The sequence below is a fragment of the Cariama cristata genome, unplaced genomic scaffold, assembly GCF_000690535.1.
Source record: "Cariama cristata isolate BGI_N322 unplaced genomic scaffold, ASM69053v1 scaffold44376, whole genome shotgun sequence".
Lineage (NCBI taxonomy): Eukaryota > Metazoa > Chordata > Aves > Cariamiformes > Cariamidae > Cariama > Cariama cristata.
The window spans coordinates 1-20711 of record NW_009624604.1 but is presented as its reverse complement, the minus strand read 5'-3'; the positions used below and the strand labels follow the sequence as shown (position 1 = coordinate 20711).

At 45.2% G+C, this 20711-nt stretch overlaps 2 protein-coding genes across 4 annotated transcripts; both read left to right on the top strand.

The window, feature by feature from the left end:
* Positions 1-557: 557 nt before the first annotated feature.
* NRAS (neuroblastoma RAS viral (v-ras) oncogene homolog) lies at positions 558-3376 on the top strand (the record flags this gene model as incomplete). The annotated part of the gene is made up of 4 exons (XM_009703232.1): positions 558-742; positions 1205-1364; positions 2184-2307; positions 2975-3376. Coding segments are annotated over 3 exons (465 nt in total), but the record flags the coding sequence as incomplete, so codon positions are not given.
* Positions 3377-9921: 6545 nt separating this feature from the next.
* On the top strand, positions 9922-20704 carry AMPD1 (adenosine monophosphate deaminase 1). Of its 3 annotated transcripts, XM_009703230.1 has the most exons (15): positions 9922-10007; positions 13830-14004; positions 14513-14678; positions 15780-15942; positions 16172-16391; positions 16819-16948; positions 17236-17430; positions 17642-17773; positions 17869-18032; positions 18166-18292; positions 18743-18906; positions 19298-19418; positions 19898-20071; positions 20262-20372; positions 20529-20704. In XM_009703230.1, the coding sequence occupies exons 1-15, from the start codon at positions 9986-9988 to the stop codon at positions 20694-20696; spliced, it is 2232 nt and encodes a 743-aa protein (XP_009701532.1). In that variant the 5' UTR covers positions 9922-9985; the 3' UTR covers positions 20697-20704. The 3 variants fall into 3 exon arrangements, with proteins under 3 accessions (XP_009701532.1, XP_009701531.1, XP_009701533.1); XM_009703229.1 differs by lacking the exon at positions 9922-10007 and having other exon boundaries at positions 13832-14004; positions 15780-15914; positions 16105-16391; XM_009703231.1 differs by lacking the exon at positions 9922-10007 and having other exon boundaries at positions 13832-14004; positions 15780-15927; positions 16139-16391.
* The last annotated feature ends 7 nt before the right edge of the window (positions 20705-20711 follow it).

Below are 20711 nucleotides of genomic sequence, written 5' to 3'. Positions count from 1 at the left end.
GCCGCCGGCAGGAACGATCCCGGACGCGGAGCTTTGTCTGAATCGAGACAGGAGACTGCTACAGATTTTATTTTTTTGTTTATTTTTAAATTAAAAAAGCAGATATGAGATTAGAGCGCACGGGATAAGAAATTCTGGGAAAGCTCAAAGATTCCTTGCATGTTCTACATACTGGTTTATAAAGCAGAGTGTAAGCAGCCACAAATGGCAGCAAAACAGTCACCACTGATCTACGTAGATTGTAGATTCTAGTCGTGATGTTGCAGTGATGATATTTATAGTGTGGGGGTTTTCTTCCTGTCTATGAATTGAGGAATTTCTTAGGAAGAACATGATTTTTCTTTTTTGTAAGAAATGTTAAGGGGGCTTAGAGTAACATTTTAAATGCTGATAGTTTTAGATACTGGTACTTTTTCATTGTGGTTGGGTGCTAGAAAAGCTCCTTTGAATCATACTCCTCTTTTTTTTTGTTACTGTTCTTATTTTTCCTTGGTAATGCTTGAGGTGGAAAGAAGTAGTATAATGTTTTCCTCTAATCTAAAATTCACTTGTGTATTTTGCAGGATTCTTATAGAAAGCAGGTTGTTATTGATGGTGAGACGTGCTTGTTAGACATTCTGGACACTGCGGGACAGGAAGAGTATAGTGCCATGCGTGATCAGTACATGAGAACTGGGGAAGGATTCCTCTGTGTTTTTGCCATTAACAACAGTAAATCGTTTGCTGATATTAACCTTTACAGGTATGATCTGGGTCTTTACCACAGAGAGGGAAGACTGGAAAAGGCATCAAACTCATTTGCTATTAGACCCAGTGAAGACTAAATAATAGACAAATATTAAATCTCCCACTTTCAGAAAGTTTTTCAAGCTTACCTATGTTCTGTGTCAATATGTTAATAGCCAATTGAGAGTGGGATAGTTATCTGGGTTGTTGTGTTATTCAAATGATATATAGAGCATACAGAACATGATCTCTAAGTAAATGGGTAAGAAGGCAAACACACATCAGAGGGGAGTTATACATGGGCTAGAAGATGGAGTGTGCGGAGTTGTTAGACATACTGCTGTAGGTTAGAGGCCCTGGGGTCCTGTCCACCTGTAATATATATTTTTGTAGCACAAGGTTGTTTGAATACTGAACTAAAACAATTTTTATATTTAGAAAATAGGTCCTAGCTTTTTTTTTATTTGTCTTCTTAAAGAGAACAGATCAAGAGAGTGAAAGACTCGGATGATGTGCCAATGGTGCTAGTTGGGAATAAGTGTGATTTGCCCACAAGAACAGTAGACACAAAACAGGCTCAAGAATTAGCAAAAAGCTATGGAATCCCCTTCATAGAGACATCTGCTAAAACAAGACAGGTAAGATGCTTCCATTCTTGGTCTGACTTTTTCCTGTATGCTAAACGCAGAATGGTCTTAATATTTTGCCATATACTTTTTGCTTATTTACAGGAATAAGCATTTTTTTAATCCATTTGCAGTTTTTAGCTTTTGATTTCCACGCACGCTCTTAACTTGAAAGAGTTCTGTTTTTATCACTGGGCTAGGCCAGTACACAAATCACTTCAGACTTGTATTGACTTTCAAGTGGGTCATGTTTGTAAGGAGAGAGCTTCATCTGCTCTTGCTGAGAAGTGGTCAGACTGTGCAGTTAGTCATACTAGACCTGTTTGGTTTTCTTCGCTTCTTAATGAAGGCCAATTGTAAGATTATGTTTACAGAAAGAATTCCCTAGACTCGACTGACAGACTTCTTCAGAGTTGCATTGAATACATGGCTCTATCCAGTCAGCCTGTGTTCTACGTACATCAGTGTGGAATGCAGCAGACAAGGTGCAATTATTAAACAGTAGCCAGGAAATTCTAAGAATTTTAAAATGGAGGTGATTAGTCAAGAATTAGCTTGTTTCCTGCATGGAACCTCTCTACAGTTTGTCTCTTTTCTTTTAATGGCCGTTACCCTGGATGTTTGCCTCAGGGGAAGTGTTAAGAGTGTAAGTGGAGGGTTTTGGACTTAAGTGCTAGTTTCTTCCTCATATGCACTATGGGATAAGTTGACTGCTACTCTTCCTGTAGAAGTATGTTTTTTCAAATATGTTATGGGATTCTGTGATGCAAAGAACAGTGATCTCAAAAACTTCAGGAAAGACAATACTTTACCTGGATCATTTGCATTCAGGGTGTGGAAGATGCTTTTTACACACTGGTGAGAGAGATCCGGCAGTACCGGATGAAAAAACTCAACAGCAATGAAGATGGGAATCAAGGCTGTATGGGATTGTCTTGCATTGTGATGTGATAAGGTGAGCTGTAATTTAAGTTTTTCATTGTCTTCTTGTCTGTATGTCTTTCAGTTGTTGGTAAGCATGGCTTAGAAATACTAGCTCCTATAGGTGGTTTTTTTTTCCTATTATACAACCCATTTATACCCAGAGATTCAGATCCTACAATTAATTACTTCTCTAAAATTTTTTTTCCTCCTCTAAGTAGATAGCAAAGCTTAGGACAGGGAAGTTCTGTTTGCAACAACCTTTTGGCTGTAGCCTGTGGATTTCCAGTGAACTGATAATTGTGTGATTTTTCTCTATCATTCTTGTCAGTGTCCCCTTCCTTTGGGAAACGATTTTGACTATTTGGAGAATGTGTAATTTCTGTCTTGTACAAAAGAAATGCCTGAACTAGAGAGAGGAGTGTGCACAGTTCTGCAGTTGCCATTTGCTGATGATTGATTGATTTCTGCGCAGCTTATCTTGAGCTGTGCTCCTCTGGAATATGCACTGTTTGAAGATTAACCAAATAAAATAATGCGAGCAATGAAATTTGAGTTCCCCAACTGAGTGAAATTATTTTCAACAGTTACTTAAAAGATGTTCATCACTGTAAAAACAGGTAGACCAGTTCAGGACTTGTACTACACTGTTGCACTGCACATCTGGACAGCAGCTAATTAGAGATGCCTTTCTGTTCCAGATGCCAAGAGTACGTGGTTCAGAGGTAGCTGCTGGATGAGTCTCGATGCTACTGTATTGCGTCTCATGCTGATGCCCTGCAGTATTTTGGTGCCAGTGACCAGAATCTTCGTACCAGTTAATTAGCACAAGGTCCTTTTCTGTGCTTCATCTGGAGAGAACAACTGTGGCGTCTACCTCCTTGCTCAGCTAATGGAGCAGTCGCATCTCTTGATGTACTGGGATTCTTTTCTCATTGTGTTAGCTGGGTTTGTTCAAGAAGAAAACCAGTCACAAGAAAAGTGAACTATAGAGACTAAATGCTGTGAAAAAGATGACACTTTACCTCTAGAGTAAAAGCTAGAAGTGATATTTGTCCCCTTTCTGTTGGATTCTGAATTGCAGTGCTGTCAGAGCAGTGGCACTAATCATTCCTTGGCAGCTAATGTCAGAAGTGGTTTTGCCACTATGAATGCTCCTGTCACGTATCAGATTGGTATCTGCTCTCTGTGCACCTGTACAGCCTATTTGCAACATCTCCCGTATGCTGGGAGTACTACCTAACTGATCCTTCATTTTCTGTAATAAAAAGGAGATATCCTTCCTAATTTAAGTGCCTGTTTGCTAAGAAGATTTGAAGTTGTCCTTGTTCCCTTGGGTTGAGGAAAACCCCAAGGACTGGAATTTCTTGGGAATCCATTGTCTTAAGCAGGCAAGTCTCGTGTGGGTGATTTCTTTGCCGAACAGGATACCAAACCAGGAGTTTGTAGGCTGGAAGATCCAGCAGGCACTTATAAATCTCTTGAACTAGGGAGGGGGACATACTGCATCTGTTTTTTACTTTCTTTGTAGGTGGAACTGTTTATATTCTGTGTTGTTTTTCTGCAGCATTCAGGTCTCTTCCAAGTTGGACCAAATTAGTCAGCTGTTCATTTTTTACATTAACTGCTAACATTTATGGGCAGCTTCTCAATAGTTAATCTAGTAACTGGAGGTTAGTTAGTTTGGACAGCTGTTATTCAGCTCTGTCCGTAACCTGCAAATTATTTTATTCTGAATTGTTTTCTTACCACCAGACTGTAAACATAGTCTCTTGAAAAAATCTCTTTGTAAAATGTAGTTAGAGAGTCTCCTTGTCAGGAAAGGAGTCTGGGATTTCAGGATGACTGTAATTGGTGCAGTGCTTGTCATGTAGTTAGTATGTCCAGACTGAGGGGAGAAGGCAATGAGCTATAACAGAAAACTGAGCTAGCTTCTGATTGCAGCATCCTTGCAAGATGAGGAAGGAAGTGAGTTCAGCGATGACTATTCAGAAGGTGTATGATATACTGATGGGAATTCTGGGCTTGTTCTAACAGCCTTGGAGTACGAGAGAATTACTGCATAAGCTGTGTGAGTTCTTCCTGGAACAGAACACTGTCGCCTCATGTAATTGGGGTGTACAAGTGTGGTCACTGTTGCAAAACCTACCAGTGTTCCTTGGAATACTGTGTCCTTCCCTAGCTCCTGTGTGACTGATACTGGATTCTGTTCTGTGTGATCAGACAGTGTATCCCACAGCAAAGCTGAATTCCTAGTTACTATCTGATGGAAGACTAATGAGCCTTCAGCCAACAGAGGGAGTGAACCAGTGTGAGAAGGGAAATGGCAAAGGGCTAAATTTCCCTTTGTTAGTGTCAGATTCATACATCTTAATTTGGAGTTCTGAATTTCAAACAGAAATTCGAAATCAGTAAATACAGAAAGTGTTCCTTTTAATATTGCTTCCTTTACTACTTACATTCTTAATTCTCTTCTTGGAATGAAGAGGATCAATCTGCATCACGTTTTCTTTAACCATGATAATCCTTAGAAGTACTTTTTGCGATTGGTTTTACCCTTGACTGATATGACACTGATAAGAATTAAAACCACAATATTTTTACATAAAACATTATTTTCCAGCAACATACACAGCGGTGGGCAGCATTATTGGTGGCACTGGCTATGACTTGAGTTGGGTTTGTTCAAGGGTGATCTCATGCCTGCAAGTTAAATGTGACAGAATTACCATCACTGTAAGCTGTCATGTCCGTAATCAGCAAGCAGTGTTTTTCTTTTATTTGGTGCAAGAAGAGAAGTTACTTGTGAAAGCATTCTCTGAGCACTGTAGCAGGAGATGACTGTCAGCTTCTAAAGAGATGTGTGACACAATGTTGTCCACTTAATAAAATTACACATGGGCAATGATAGCTTTTGGGATACACATCTGGTCACATAGAATCAGCATTTTGGAAAGACAGCAATGTAGTGTTGGCAATATGTTTAAATGGTAAGATCTTGTCATCTGGGTCCATGTGTGTTTTTTGATTACTTGGGAAACTTAGGAGTTTCTTTCCTGGCAAGCAGGATTGCAGAGTTCAGAGCATGACTGCCTGTGGCCTTGGGAAACATTTTGCAGCTGGCATTTGATGTTCGAAGGTTGTGTGGTCAAGTATAGAAAATTATTTCTTTTGGATGAAGGTTCATCGTAATAATTCTCTACATTGCATGGTATATTCTAGTTGTCATTAAAAAGTGTACTAGCTGTAACTGAAAAAGTTGTGAATTCTCAGAATTGTATAGGAAAAGGCAAATGCATCTACTTTCTTTTTGATGTTCCTAAATCTTAAAAGGGAAGAAGACCTGGTAAGGATAGGTCAGTATGTATTTCACCTTCAGAACCTTAGAGGGGGATGCATCAGCTTTTAGGATGCTGCAGAGCTGACCTACACAGGTGGTACTCCCATCTGCATTATTTTAGTTTCAAATCTAGCAAGTAATTCAAAATCCGGGTACTGTACTAGTCATGAGTATGAAGTAAGTGGTTGTACTTTGTTTCCAGCTGCCTATATAAGAAGAGAACCCTGATTTTGGTGGTAACTGAGAGAGAACTGCAGAAGGACAAAACCCCAAGAACTTCTGGGAAAATTATTTAGAAGATAAGCACAGAAGTTGTTGCACAAGACAGGTCCCTGGAAAAAGTGGTTTTGTAGATTTAGTCCAAATGTTATTTAGAACTAACAGCACACCACCATGTTGGTGCCAAGCTAACTTTACTATCCTGACTGGGAAGAAAGACATAAACAACTTTGAGGTAAAATATAAAAAAAGAGTAAAGCTCTTGTTCAAAAGTTACACGTGCCAGTAACTGAAAGAAATGTTTCTGTTGTTAGGGAGTGAGAACAGTTGTCTCATGAGATAGTATAACTCTGTGGCTTGTTACTGTTAGTGTCTGCACTCCCTGGTCTTGTTAAAACAACAGTGCTCAAATTTTCTTCTTGTCATCAGTAGGACTTTGGATAGTAACCGTGATGCTGAAGCCATCATAATTTTTAGTACAGTTCAATGACTTAGAATTGGATTTCAAGCAACTTCAGGCCTATGGGGGGAAGGAGAGTAGTGGAATTACTTTCTGATCCTATATGTTGTCCTCCTTTACTCCCCAAGCCTTGAGTGACTGACTATGTATAACCTCCAGGATGGTAGGGAACTGTTGGGATCTGGACTTTTTATCGAAGGGCTAATTTGTTGTTACTTTGTATAATTATTTGCTTTCAACAATGCATCTCTTCTGGTTTGAAGTAAATTATTTTGCTTCTTAAATAACTTTTTTTAAAGAATAAACTTTGAATTCTTTGGTTTGTTTTTTTGTGGTAGTGATCCAGGCACAGGATCCACAACTGGCTTGCAGAAATCTTACCACAATGCTATTGCTTTCTCTGTGGGATCTAGATTTAATCAAATTGTCACCTCTGTAATGTGGCATGAGCAGCTGTATCTTATATGTTCACTATAGCATGAATAAGCAGTGAGAGTGGCTTTGAGACATACCATCGACTTATTCCAGAGTCCAGTTTTAATGACTTCACCAATTTGTGCTGTGTCATGTTAGCATGGAGTCTATTTGCAGTGGAGTCCCTCATAATATTTTTCCTGACTTTCCCCTTGGAAAGGATGCTTGTTAAGTCAAAAAGCGGGGGAGGGGAAATTTCTTTAGTTGGTATTCCAAGAGTGACAGCAGCTATAAAGTTATTGCCGTGTCCAAATCATGCTCTCTGTTAGACTTTTAAGTTGCTTAATTCAGTCTTCTAAAACACTTCCCTGTTGGCTTTCTCCCGCAAGAAGGTAAATTGTGTTGGACCACACAGTAAGTGTGCTTTAAGTGTGTTTCTACTAAGACATTATGTCAGGCCACCGGAACCCAGAGTCCAGTCTGTTTTCTGTGTAAGGAATTTAAGAATAGACTAGTAACAGGGGTATAAACTCCTTGCACTGTGTAGCTGCAGTACTGGCTGCCTGTTCCAAAAGGAGAAATTCAGAATATGACTACAGATGGGTGCTTAAAAGCAAATGTTTTCTTGGCTTATTAGGAAAGCTTTCCTCCAATATATGTTTGTTATCTGTAACAATCTGTTCCTAGAAACTAGTTCACACCTGAAGGACTTACTGACTTCTGTTGCATACTGGAACAGAGGCTGATTCAAAGAGCCCTAGAGAAATCTGTAGAGAACAACTAAGAGCAATGTGAGGAGAGAACTTGCTGAGGCTCTTAGTGCAAAGTGCTGTTGGTCAAAGGCACAGCACATTAAAGGGTGCCCTTTGTGAGTTTCCACATTAGCTTCTCTCTGTTAATGCTTTTCTTCTTCAGGAATTGAAATAATTTTCTAGCAAAACTTGCCCCTAGCCTTCTGTTTGTACAGCTACCCCTGTGATATGACTGCTCTGCTAGGCAAACTAGAGGAAGATCCTGCTAAATACCCTAAGCTGCCAAATTTCTGGTATGTTTGGCCATTTTCCGTTGACTAGACATAGGTGGAATGAAGGCAGCTCAGAGAGAAAAGCGTGGGGTTATAGAGCAACTCTGAAGCCTCTGGCTGTATGAATCACTCACTTTTCAGCTGGAAAAGAGTGGGAAGTGGCTTGTTTGTATCCAATACTTCAGTTTAAAGAGGCTGTAGATCTAACTTTAGCACAGCATACCCAAGCTTTACTCATATTTCTACCATGAACCCAACTAAGTTGACCCTGTGATTTAAAAAGCTGGAGGATCAAGAGACCTCTTGAGGAAGATGACCTCTGTATCCTAAAGGTTATTTTTGGTTTCAGATGTGAATCCCAAGATCTTGAGATATCCAGAAAGGTTAGGGGCAGATATAGTCCCTGTGGGAGAACAAACAAGGAGGAGCCAGTTTTTATTGGCCTTAAATGAAATGGTTAAACAATAATGTGGTGGGGGGACTCACAAACTGGGGAATGAGTAAGAACAAGAATAATTCAGAAACTGAAGACTGCTATCAGCATAAGAGAGGAGAGCAGGCATTAGAGATCAAGACTGTAACAGCATTCGAGCTTTGCCCTATTGGCTGCACTTCTGCATGTTGGGGGCAGGGGATCAATATATATTTTTGGGGAATATCTGGGAAGTGGGGCTAAAACTCCCTGAATTCTGGAGAATTTCTTAATTGTAACCCAGCATGTTTTGAAGTTGTGCACATCAAATAGTGATCTTTCAGAGAGAGTTTCTGGATGCTCTGGAAATGATCTCAGCTGGAGATGCTGCACAAGGTCTCAGCTCATATGACTTCACTGACTAGTTTTGCCACAAGCTTCCCGTGCACTTATGGACAAAAATCTATGACTTGTTATTTCTAGCTCTGTATCTTATGGAAGTAACTCTTTCACTTATTCCAGCCTTCTTCTGGCACAAGGTCTTTTCCTAGCTGTTCCTACAAAATATAGCACAGGAAGCCCTTACATACATGCATAATTCCAAACAATGTTGTGTTTTCCAGGGGTGCTATTTTTTCTGTTCCCTTCGATGTTATGACCAAAGCCACCTTTTAAATCAGCAGCAAGACTGCTGACTATAGCCTGAATGCTTTGCTTGACTTGTTCCGATTTCAGTGCAGTTTCTCAACTCCATCAAGAAGCAAAGTATAAACAAACAGGAAAAGACTCTGTAAAAACTTATTGTATCCTTCTGACCTGTTTAAGCTTACAGCTTCCCACCAGGAAGCTGAGTCAGAAGCTCGGGGTTACCCTGGAAACATGCAGGGCATTACAAATTCTGGCCATTTTCTTCAGACAGGAGCTGTTTTCCAACTTCATGTGAGAGATCTGAAGTCGATTTGAGGAGACCCTGAAGGACTGAGTATAGCCCTCAATGCCTGTATGCTAGAAAGAATCTACTTAAAACAAGCCGAGAGGTACTTCCCAAACTGATACCATGCTCTGCCAGAGCGAAGCCACCGTGTGTAGCTTAAGGGAGATGTTTCTTGCCACACCTTGCATTGTAGTAAGTGCTGGTCTCTGTAAGATATGCCTTGGTTATAACTCACCACATACAGAACTGAATATCGCCTTACTATTAGGATACAAATGTTTATAAAGGCAGTTCCTGAAAAGCTCAGGAACAAAATATAGCTGCTTGCACTTTCCTTTTGTCTGATTCAGCTGGGAAGATGCAAGGACATCTGTGCAACTCCTGTTGTTAAAATTCAGTCTTTCAGGTAGGCACCCCTCTCAGGAAAAATCTTCTCTGACTAGCACAGTAGTTGGTGAGAGCACTTCATTTGTACCTATCCACCGCTCCTGTTCTGATGAAAATATCAGCCCTGTGCCTTAGGGTTTTCCTTTAAACCGTTGGTTTGGCACAGAAGACATCAGTTTTAGTCTCTTAAAAGACTGATTTTCACAGTCCGCTTTAGAAAGGTGCAACTGTCCTGGGAAGTAGCAATCTGGCCAGACAACAGGTGAAACTCTAAATGTAAAATGAAAGCCTAACTTAAAAAGTTAAATTTGAGCCCTGGTTTCACCTGTTTCAGTGCAAGTGCTTGTGGTTGCACTTTAAATAGTCTTATAGTTGACCTCCGTTCTCCTTTTAGAGTGGGAGAGTCTAATTACAGGGAAGGGAAGGCAGTAAAATTAGTGTTAGGCTGTTGTGCAGTCAGTCAGCTACTTGTGCTCTGTTACAGTAGGGCGTTACTTGAGGCTCTGCAAACTTGCTGCAAAGATGTCACGGGTGAGAATTCCAGGTAGGTCTGAAAGAAAGTAGTGAGACAAGGAGCCAGAGGGCAGGCTTGTTAGCCTGCAGCCTCTGAGATTTTGGTGGTGTGGTATGTTTGCAGTCCAGGGGACCTCGCTGAGGGCTTTGAGCATTTTTCTTCCTGTTTGGAGACGTTTTTGGATAGTGCAGCAAAGAAATAGCATTATTGTTTAAATCTTTTCTCTGCTCGTACTGAAGAAAAATATTGTCCCTCCTGCAGTGTAATGTATCCTGTTACATGTATCCTGTAATGATACTATTAAATCGCTGTGGAAGAGGTCTGAGGGGTTTCAGGAGTCTAGTCATCCTGGCTAAGCTCAGATGATGTGGGGTGCTGCAGTCCTGAGGGGATGGGGAATATAAGCTGGGCAGCAGCAGTTGGGCCAGCCAGGCTTTGCAGGACAGTACAGAGGGACATGTGACTGCCATTATGAGCCCTGAAGAATATCGGCACCAAACAGTTCTGATAAGAGCACATTTAGAATTGCAGTGCTGTGTGGTGTGATAGACACTGTCCTAGTACATGAAGCGAGTATTAAGGCCTGGCCCTGCAACATCAGTGGGAGTTTGTTGACCTTCATGAGTGTAATTTTCATCCACTAAAGACATGAAAGGTCAAACTAGGCATTTCTGGGATGCTTAGTTTACAAATGAATATGTGGAGTTCAAATGCCAGGAGAGTATGTTCTGCAGGCTGGACTTGGGGAAGTCAGCAGCTAGTGACTTGTGATGCCAGAGCTTCAGTCCAAATTTTCTGGATCAGATGGAAAGGGTATGAGTTGCACCCCCAAAATATTGATGCCACACTGTATGACTGTATGAAGATCTGTGGAACTGCAGTGTCTCAACTGTCTGATCCTGTTAGTGGATAAGTGGAGATCTGACCATAGGCGGGAGCAGGATGAAACAGCATCTTTGAAATTACTATCCATCCTGATCTTCACAAAGGATGGCGAATCATGGACAAAATATAGTAAAGCAGCCCCAGTGCTCTGATTCACTAAAATATTTGCTTTCTTGTTCAGGCAGAAGAATGCTGTTCTACCCTCTTAAGTTGTTGTTATGCTCTTCTGCACTCCTGCACCTGGGCACAGGTGTAGGGAGAGACCTTCCAAGACAGCTTAGTCTTATTAGATGACTACGTATCTGTTAGTTGCTTGTAGTGTTGACCGAGGTGATCAAGGGTCTAGAAAATGCTGTTCTGCTTGGACAGCTGCAGGGAAACCCAGAGACTGCTGTAAGGCAGAAGCCCTGCCAAAGAGCCTCAGGCTGGATGGCAGGTACAATGTGGTTCACTTATTTGCGCACCACGGAGGCTGTATCGTGGAACAGTCAACAATAAACTTACATCTTTATATTGTACAAAGTGACAAGTACTGTTCTTTCTTTTGTAAGTGGAAGGCTTTGGCTAAACTTGTACTTTACGAATCCCTGTTTAATCACTGCTGCGATGATTAGGCAAAAAGGCTTAGATTTTGAAGGGCTGATCACATCTGGTTTTATTTTGTTTCTGTTTTTATCTCAAACAGCAGAAGACAAAGATGAGTATTGCTAGGCTTTTTATATGCTCTGCTGTGTTACTGTCTAGACATCATCATTGGAAACAAACAGCAGTTATGTGATCATGATGATCTTTCATCAAGAGAAGACAGCTAAGAAGATAGCATTGAGAAGATGCTATTTCGCAGCAGTGCCAGCTGTGCCCCTCACTGTTTCGTGGAATGGTTCCACCTTTTTGGTCCTTTGATATACGAAGCTGCTATTTGTTAAATATTGTCCTAGCGCCCCTGAGCTCCTGCTTAGGAGATAAACTTTTTTTAGTGGAGTTCTTTCTTCTGTGGCAGGAAGTGAAACATTTTGCAGTTGCCCTTGCACCTGTTCACACTTTTGTTGGTTTTTCGGGTTTGTTTTGTTTTTTGGTTTTGGTTTTTTGTTGTCTTTTTTTAGTATTATTATTTATTTAAGAGATACAGCCTAAAGTAACATCTTTTGCATGCATCCTGCTCCTACTGGATTTGATCCATGAGAGAACAGATCCAATGCTTCATCATTGGGGAGACCTTATTGCCCTCTACAACTACCTGAAAGGAGGTTCTAGCGAGGTGGGAGTTGGTCTCTTCTCCCCAGTAACCAGCGATAGGATAAGAGGAAATGGCCTCAAGTTCCGCCAGGGAAGGTTCAGATTGGATATTAGGAAGAATTTCTTCACTGTAAGAGTCATTAAGCATTGGAACAGGCTCCCCAGGGAGGTGGTGGACTCACCATCCCTGGAGGTGTTAAAAAAAAAAAAGTTTACGTGGCGCTTCAAGACATGGTTTAGAAGGTTTAGTGGGCATGGTGGTGTTGGGTAGACGGTTGGACTTGATCTTTGAGGTCTTTTCCAACCGTAACGATTCTATGATCTCCTTTATTCAGGTTAAAGTCCACAGTATGGTGCCCCTGCCCTCTTCTTCATGCTTCATGTTTCCTGAGGCCTTATGTGTCAGCAGAAAACATTTCTTGCTGAGACACCAGTCATCCCAGAGTCTCTAACAGTGGGCAACAACGCGATAGTGCAAAAAAAACGTGTTTTGTCTTCTAAGAAGCATGTTGGGGACAATTGATTCAGCAGCTTTACAACAGCAAGCAACTTTGGTTACTGAAATCCTGTTTTTGTGACATTGCACTGCTGAGAAATGGACCTAGTGTCAGAATTTTCCCATATGTTTGTAGCTTAGCACAAGCCCTTTTGCCTTATGGTATAACAGCAGGGAAAGCAAGCCCCTGTGTTATGTCCCCCCACTAACCCACAGCTAGGACCTTGGAACTCCAAATTCAGGGCTACAGGGATAAACTATTTTGATACCCCCCAACACCCTGTGGGGAAAAAAAATGGCTAGGTTCATTACTGAAAATCTCTTGTAGGTCTGGCACGCTTCTGCTATGCATATCAGTCTTTTCTGCCTTTGTTCTCATTTGCTGACCCTGTCCTGTCTGACATGTCAATGGTGTGGACCATCTTTCAGCATCGATCCTCACTATGCTTCATGCTGACTTGCCAACTGCTGGCAAAACCTGCTTGATTAGTGTCCATATGCTGCTACGCAAATGTGTGCTTCCAGGAGATGTAGCCAGAAGAGCCCTTGGATTCTTATTTGATGGTATTTTGTTGGCAGCGGAAGGGCTTTTAACCTTCTTTCTCCTCCTTCATAAAGCTCCAACCAACCTTGTGTCAATGGTGACTTTTGTAGGGCCATATTAGCTGGCACCTTTGGAGCATGCTGCGTGTGGTGGGCTGAGGGGGGTCAAGTCCACATGAAGGTTCCCTAGCTAGGAGCTCTTCAGCTGCACCGTGATGGCAGGAACTAAGTGCTTGGGCTGCCGGCTCTGTCTGTCTCCACCTATGTCTCTGTCTTCATCGTGACTGGATGCCTCATGGAGCAAGTGTGTCTTGGACTTCCTAAAACTATATGGGCTTTGCCAGTCTTCCCTTCTTCCCCCCAGTGCATGCTCTACTAAGTGCCTTTCCCAAGGACTTTCTTCTTTCTGGGCCTTTTTTTTTCCACTGCTCTTGGACTGTGGGTTGTATTTACCTTTTCTGGTGTACTGGGGTTGTCTAGCTCTGTCTCCAGCCCACTATATGCGATCCAAGCTCTGTAAGCTTGTTGCAAATTTTGGAGGTTGCTCAGAGTCTTCCAGGCAGCATGGAGGTGTAGGTGTCATAAGGAAATGACAGCTGAGCATTAAACTGACTGCAAGGGGCATCTGCCTGTTAGGGTGGCTGGGAGCCAGATGCTTGTGTGACCCTGCACTCTACTTCTTCTCCTTGCAGAGATGGATGAGGCAATGCGCTCCTTTGCAGAGAAGGTCTTTGCCTCTGAGGTGAAAGATGAGGAGATCAGGCAAGAGATCTCTCCTTTTGATGTGGAAGAGATTTGCCCCATCTCATGCCAGGAAATGAGAGCGCACATGATGCTTCAGGAGAGCTCTGCCACAGCAGAAAATCGGTGAGCAACAACCAGGGCAGTTGGGGAAAGGAGAGGAGCATTGTCTGCACATCTCCAGCCAGAGCTGGAAGAAAGCAGGGGGAACATAAATCAAGGCCTGTGAAAACAGTTCACCACACCCATGGGATAAATCTTTGGTGATCCAGGGCATCTCTCAGGTACTTCAGGGTTTCCTCTCCAACTGTTCCCACTATTGGACAGAAAAATACCCTTGGCCTGTTCCATTGGTGTCAGCACGACAATGGCCACAGAGCTGTTGGAGAGGGAGACTTGGAGAACTTTATCTGGAAAGGTGTGACTTCCAAAGACCATGCTTGAAAGTCTGTGGCTACTTTGCATGCTGTGGCCTCTACTGTTGGCAGTGTCTGTCTAAGGTGCTCAGAAAGCACCAGTGAGATGATTCATGTTGTGCACAGATGGAACGTGGCTGTGGTCAGTGCCCCTGATGCTGCACCTGTGTGTGGTCATGGAGTTGGGGCTGTTTGCCTGAGGCTTTCCTCCCTGGCAGGAAGAAGCGCCGGCTCCGCCTGAAGACAATTGCATTGGCAGTCCCTGTGGCTCAGAAGTCTATAACCAGACTGTCCACTATTGATGAGGTCATCTCCACCTCCCCCCTGTACCAGACTGTGCCTGACTTCCAGCGGGTACAGATCACAGGGGACTATGCCTCTGGGGTAGGTATTTGCATGGTAATACGCTTACCCATGCTGACTGCCACCTCATCTAGTCCCTTCCTGTCCCTCAGTAGTGACGAGTGTCACAGGAGTTTGTACCAGGTGCAGTGGGGATAGTCTGTGTCTCCCAGCTCAGTCTGTGTCTCATGAGCGTCTGATGGTGACCTGCTGCATCCGTGGAGGATCCAGAGCTGAATTCCTTAGCAGGAGCATGTGGGGTGCTGCATGCTTCCCATGGGATTCTCTGGACAGGGCAGAGGGGAGGGCATGGCAGGGTAGGCTATGCTCATTCTATCGCACCCTGCTCCTGCCTGCACACAGCAATATCTGTCTGAATTCTGCACGTCACAGAATCCCAGAATGGTTCAGGTTGGCAGGGACCTCTGGAGGTCATCTGGGCCAACCCCCCTGCTCAAGCAGGGTCACCTAGAGCCAGTTGACCAGGACTGCTATCGCATCCTGTGCTAATTCCTCCTTCTCCTCCACAGCCTCCTATTACATTTGTGCTGCTTTTGAGATACTGCTGGCAGGTTGCTCCCTCCTGGGCTGGAGCAGGTTGCTGAGCTTGGAGTTGCATAGCAGAGGAGCAATTAGGGGAAGCTGAAAGTCCCTCCGTGCAGGGGCACATTCCTTCATGTGGCAAGTGCTGCATGGTATTCTCCCATGCTGCTCCGGTCTGATCTCTCTTGACTGCCCAAAACACTTGTCTGTGCAATAAATCAAAAATTCTTGACACGTTGGGTCAGTATGCTGTTGGTCCTGCTTCAGTTTCAGCCTAGACTCCAAAAATAGCTTTTAGTGTTTTGCTCAGGCTTGGCTTCCATTTCAGTGCCAACTGCAGTTTGCAGTGAGGAATGTAAGGGGGGATGACAGCTGGAATTCATTGGTTCTGGCATAAGAAACTTCCATTTGCCATGTCTAGAACTTTGCCTATCATACCTTCTTTGCCCTGCTCAGGCAGAGCAGTGGGAGGGAGGGAACGATAAGATATGTGTCTTGCTGTGAACAAAAGTGTCCTCTTTACATCTTGGTGCACCAGGGTATCTCTCAGGCAGCTAGGTTCCAGTTGTGTGGTTGCATTCAGCAACAGCCCTCTTGCAGGTAACAGTTGAAGATTTTGAAGTTGTCTGCAAAGGCCTGTACCGTGCCCTATGCATCCGGGAGAAATACATGCAGCAGTCTGTGCAGAGGTTCCCCAGGACCCCATCTCAGTACCTGCGTACGATCGAAGGCGAGGTCTGGAGAGCGAGTGTCGCTGGCCCAGGTACATCTAGGCACCTGGAAGGTTTTCCTCTCTAGCTTCAGCATGGGGTGGGCAGGGGACAGAAAAGGGTTGTGGAAGTGCTTCACAGGGGAGTCACTTGCCCAGGCCTCCTCTTCAGTGTCACAGTGGTAGGGCTGTCCCTGCCCTCTGCCTGGGGTGGAGGAGCATGGCAGGTTCATGGGGTTTTGGCTGGCAGCCTGTGCCTCATGGTATTTTCCTTTTGGTCCAGTGTTCAACCCGCCAGTAAAGGATGGACAAGATCCCTTTGAAACTGGGAGTCTCGCCGAGGACTTGGGATACCACGTCCAGATGAAGGATGGGGTAGTTTACATCTATGGAGACAAGGCAGCGGTTGGGAGAAATGAGCCAAAGGACCTACCCTACCCCAGCCTCGAGCACTTCGTTGATGACATGAACTTCCTCTTGGCCCTGATTGCACAGGGGCCTGTGTAAGTGCACAACCCAGCACTGCTGGGTTCAGCTGAACAGGTCCTGCCTCAGCAGGCAGAGGGAGGTTAGGGCAGAGCCAGGGTTGCCGCCTCCTCTCCCTGGGAGGAGGGAGGAACCTGCTGATGACATACCTGCAGTCTGCTGGCGACTAAAGTGTCCTTGGCCCTTGTCAGCCATCTTGATTGGGGTCCTGAGCAAAGTCAGCATTCAAGGATTGGAGACATGCCCTGCAGGTATGCTCACACTTGGCCAGGCCTTCCTTCAAAGCTCTGTAGTGGAACCAAGAGAAGCACCTTAGGGAAGCAGGCCAGGCCAGCGTGAGCTCCTCCACCTCAGGTGAAACCTGCATCCCTGTGTTTGACGGGTCATGCCTCTGTGTTGAGGGGTAAGGAGCACAGTCACTGTTCTGCCCTTTGCTTTCACTAGTAAGACCTACACTCATCGACGCCTGAAGTTCCTCTCATCCAAGTTCCAAGTGCATGAAATGCTAAATGAGATGGAGGAGATGAAAGAGCTGAAGAACAACCCCCACCGGGACTTCTACAACTGCCGGAAGGTAAATGGCAAGGCTTACAGCCCTAGTGACTCTGAAAATGAACTGTCTTGGTGCCTTCCTCTCCCTGAGAACTGGATATTAGTCAAGGTCTGTGGCACCTACGTTGTTCCTTCTAATGGGATGGTGCTGCCTGGGCTGCTCTTGGCCTAGGCCTATTGTGTTCATCTGCTGGGCTGAGCCGTGCTCCCCACACAACCTGGGCTCACCTAGGGGGTTTATTAATCTCCCTGTAATGCTTCCCGAGCATCCCAATGTGAAGCTAGATAGCTGTCCCTCTGGTTTCTCAGGTCGACACACACATCCATGCTGCAGCCTGCATGAACCAGAAGCATCTTCTGCGTTTCATCAAGAAATCATACTGTGCAGACGCTGAACGTGTAGTTTATGATGTCAAGGGCAAACAGCTCACCCTGAAACAGCTTTTCCAGCAGCTCAATTTGCACCCCTATGACCTGACAGTGGATTCCCTGGATGTCCATGCTGTAAGTGACAGGGCATTTACGGCAAGACCCCTCTTGGGTCACTCTCGTCCACCCCTGTAGGTGTGGCTTGTTCCTTCCCTGTGTACCCATGACATGTTGTGCATGTTAGGGTTTGTGGCAGGATGTAGCAGCTCCTGGCTTTCCCATTTTGGGTTGCTTAGATCCAGTGTGTGTGTGTGTGTAGTATTTGCCCCGATCCTCCCTACTCCAGGGGCGGCAGACATTTCAGCGCTTTGACAAGTTCAATGCTAAGTACAACCCAGTGGGTGCCAGTGAGCTGCGTGACCTCTATCTGAAGACGGAGAATGCTATCAATGGCGAGTACTTTGCTACCATCATCAAGGTGAGAATACAGGGGAGGAGAGAGCAGTTAAGCTGTGGTGCTGCTGTGCCTAGGGGCTGGAAAGTCCTCATGCAACTGTCTATTCTGGTTTGCAGGAGGTTGGCTCTGATCTGGAGGATGCCAAGTACCAGCATGCGGAGCCTCGCCTCTCAATCTATGGACGATCAGCTGAGGAGTGGCCCAAGCTAGCCAGCTGGTTCAACAAACATCGGATCTATTCCCCCAACATGAAGTGGATGATCCAAGTACCTAGGATTTAGTATGTGCTGTGGGTCTGAGAGAGCACTGTGCCTTACAGCGCACTATACCTCATTTTTTATCCTGAAGGGATTGTGCAGACAGTGAGCCATGTTGTTCCTCTGCTAGCAGCTAATCCCTGTCTCTGTCCACAGTGATGTTTTCAGGTCTAAGAATTTCCTCCCACACTTTGGGAAGATGCTGGAAAATATCTTTGTTCCTGTGTTTGAGGCAACTGTCAATCCTCAAGCCCACAAAGAGCTCAGTGTGTTTCTACGCCACGTGAGTGTCACCTGATGATGTCAAGGTGTGGTGAGCACTTACATTCCTGTTTGTGCACAAGAAATGGGGTATTGGTCCCGATGTGGAAAATGTCATCAGTGGGCTTGTGGCCCTACTGCCACATTCTGGGAAAGGGGGTGTGTGTCCAGAAGTGCTGGGAGCGGTCAGACTCACAGAGCTGGCTGCTGTGGGGCTGTGAGAAATGCTGCCCACTCAGATCTTGGAGAAGTGGTTTGGTGTGAGCTTTATTTCTAGCCCTTGATAGAGCTTGGGGATTTGTGAGAAGCAAGGTCTGCAGCCTTGCCCCTGACTCTGCTCTTGGGTGGGGCAGGGGTACAGGCTACAGATGGGCTATGGCAAGCTGCAGTGGGGCAGGGTGAGCCAGCCTTACCTGGGCATGATGAGGTGGGAAGTTTTGAGATGCAGCTTTTTTGTTACCTTGCCAAGCAGATCACTGGCTTTGACAGCGTGGATGATGAATCCAAGCATAGTGGACACATGTTCTGCACTAAAAGCCCAAAGCCAGAGCAGTGGACTTCTGAGAAGAACCCATCCTACACCTACTACATATACTATATGTATGCCAACATCCTGGTGCTTAACAACCTACGCAGGTGAGGCCCAGGATCTGCTAAGGGACCTGCAATGGGCTGGCAGAAGTGGGGCTGCCTCAGGAGTTGTCTCAGCTCTTTGATTGTTGGTGTGGAAGAACTGGTGCCCTCCTTGCTCTGCCACCAGTGTAGGTTAGAGCTTCATGTCCCAGAGCAATCCAAACACTCCTCGGTAGGAAGTGTGAGGGACTGGGGTGAAAACTTTGGGATTGCAGAGATGCATCTATTGCGTGCACAGAGGAGAAAAGAGAACAAGAAATGTGCTCCAGGTCAAGCTGGATTTTTGGGGACCCATTGGTAGGGGCAGAGCTGGACCTGAAGTCAGGGAATCTTGCATTGCATGCCACCTAACGCTGCTGCTTGCCTGCTCTGAGTTTTTCTTCCATGTGCCTAGGCAGCGTGGTATGAACACGTTCCTCTTCCGTCCACACTGTGGGGAAGCTGGGGCTGTCACGCATCTGCTTGCAGCCTTCATGACAGCAGACAATATCTCCCACGGTCTCAACCTCAAGAAGGTAAGTGGAGTAGTCTGCCATAGAGCAGCCCAGGCATGGCAGAGGAGGAGAACATGTTCACAGCTGGCATCCAGTGTAGCTGACAGTTAACTGTGCCTCTGCTTTAGACCGCCAAAGACAGCCTGTCTTCAGGCATATGTTACGTGATTCTGTGGGTTTCTTCAGGCATGTTTGAGGATGTAGCTGAGAAACGTATTCAGATTTCAGGGGTTCAGCCTCACAGACCTATCATTGGATATGTCTGTTTTCATTGGAGCCAGCTGAGTTCTGAAATCAGACAGGTTTGAACTCACTTGGCCTCTCATGCTCCATGTGGGCCCTGGAGGATTGCTAGCTTGCCTATCTCTTTTCTTGCACACATTAGCTCTGTGCACCAGATTTCCTGGCTGGGGCACTGGGCTGATTTGAGGAGTGATCTTGGAGAAGTGGAAGGTGCAGCAACTTCATCCCTAACCTGGCAACTCTGCTCATCTTTGCAGAGCCCGGTATTGCAGTATCTGTACTTCCTTGCCCAAATTCCCATTGCTATGTCCCCACTCAGCAACAACAGCCTCTTCCTGGAGTATGCGAAGAATCCGTTGCCTGACTTCCACCGGAAAGGCCTCATGGTGTCCCTTTCTACAGATGACCCCATGCAGTTTCATTACACCAAGGTACAGTGTGAGCTGATCACCTCTTACTGTCTGAACACTGGGGCTGGGACTATGTGGGCCTCATTTTTCGGGGAAGCCAGCAGCATTTGCAGAGGGTCCAGCATGCTGGGCCATCTCTGGGACGGCCCTTGCAGCAGCTTGGGCTGTGCTGGCAGGAGCTGCTGGCATCTAACACAGCCTGTGGCTGCAGGAGCCCCTGATGGAGGAGTACGCCATTGCTGCCCAGGTCTTCAAGCTCAGCACCTGTGACATGTGTGAAATTGCCAGAAACAGTGTCCTGCAGTGTGGCCTGTCCCATGAGGTAGGCTTGGCCCTGCTCGCTGTGGTCCCTGCCTGCCTGAGAAAGGGGACAGCACAGTAGCTCCGTGTGCTCAGGGCAGGGCTTATGCGCAAGGCCTTGAGGGAGCCTGGGAGCAGGGGATTCTGAGGTCTGTACTGCCGTCCTTGTCCCTGGCAGGAGAAAGTGAAGTTCCTGGGTGAAAACTACCAGGAAGAGGGGCCCCAAGGCAACGATATCCGGAAGACGAACGTGGCTCAGATCCGCGTGGCCTACCGCTACGAGACCTGGTGCTACGAGCTCAGCCTCATTGCCGAGGGCCTGAAAACCGACGAGCAGAGCGGATAGACTTGTGGACCTCGG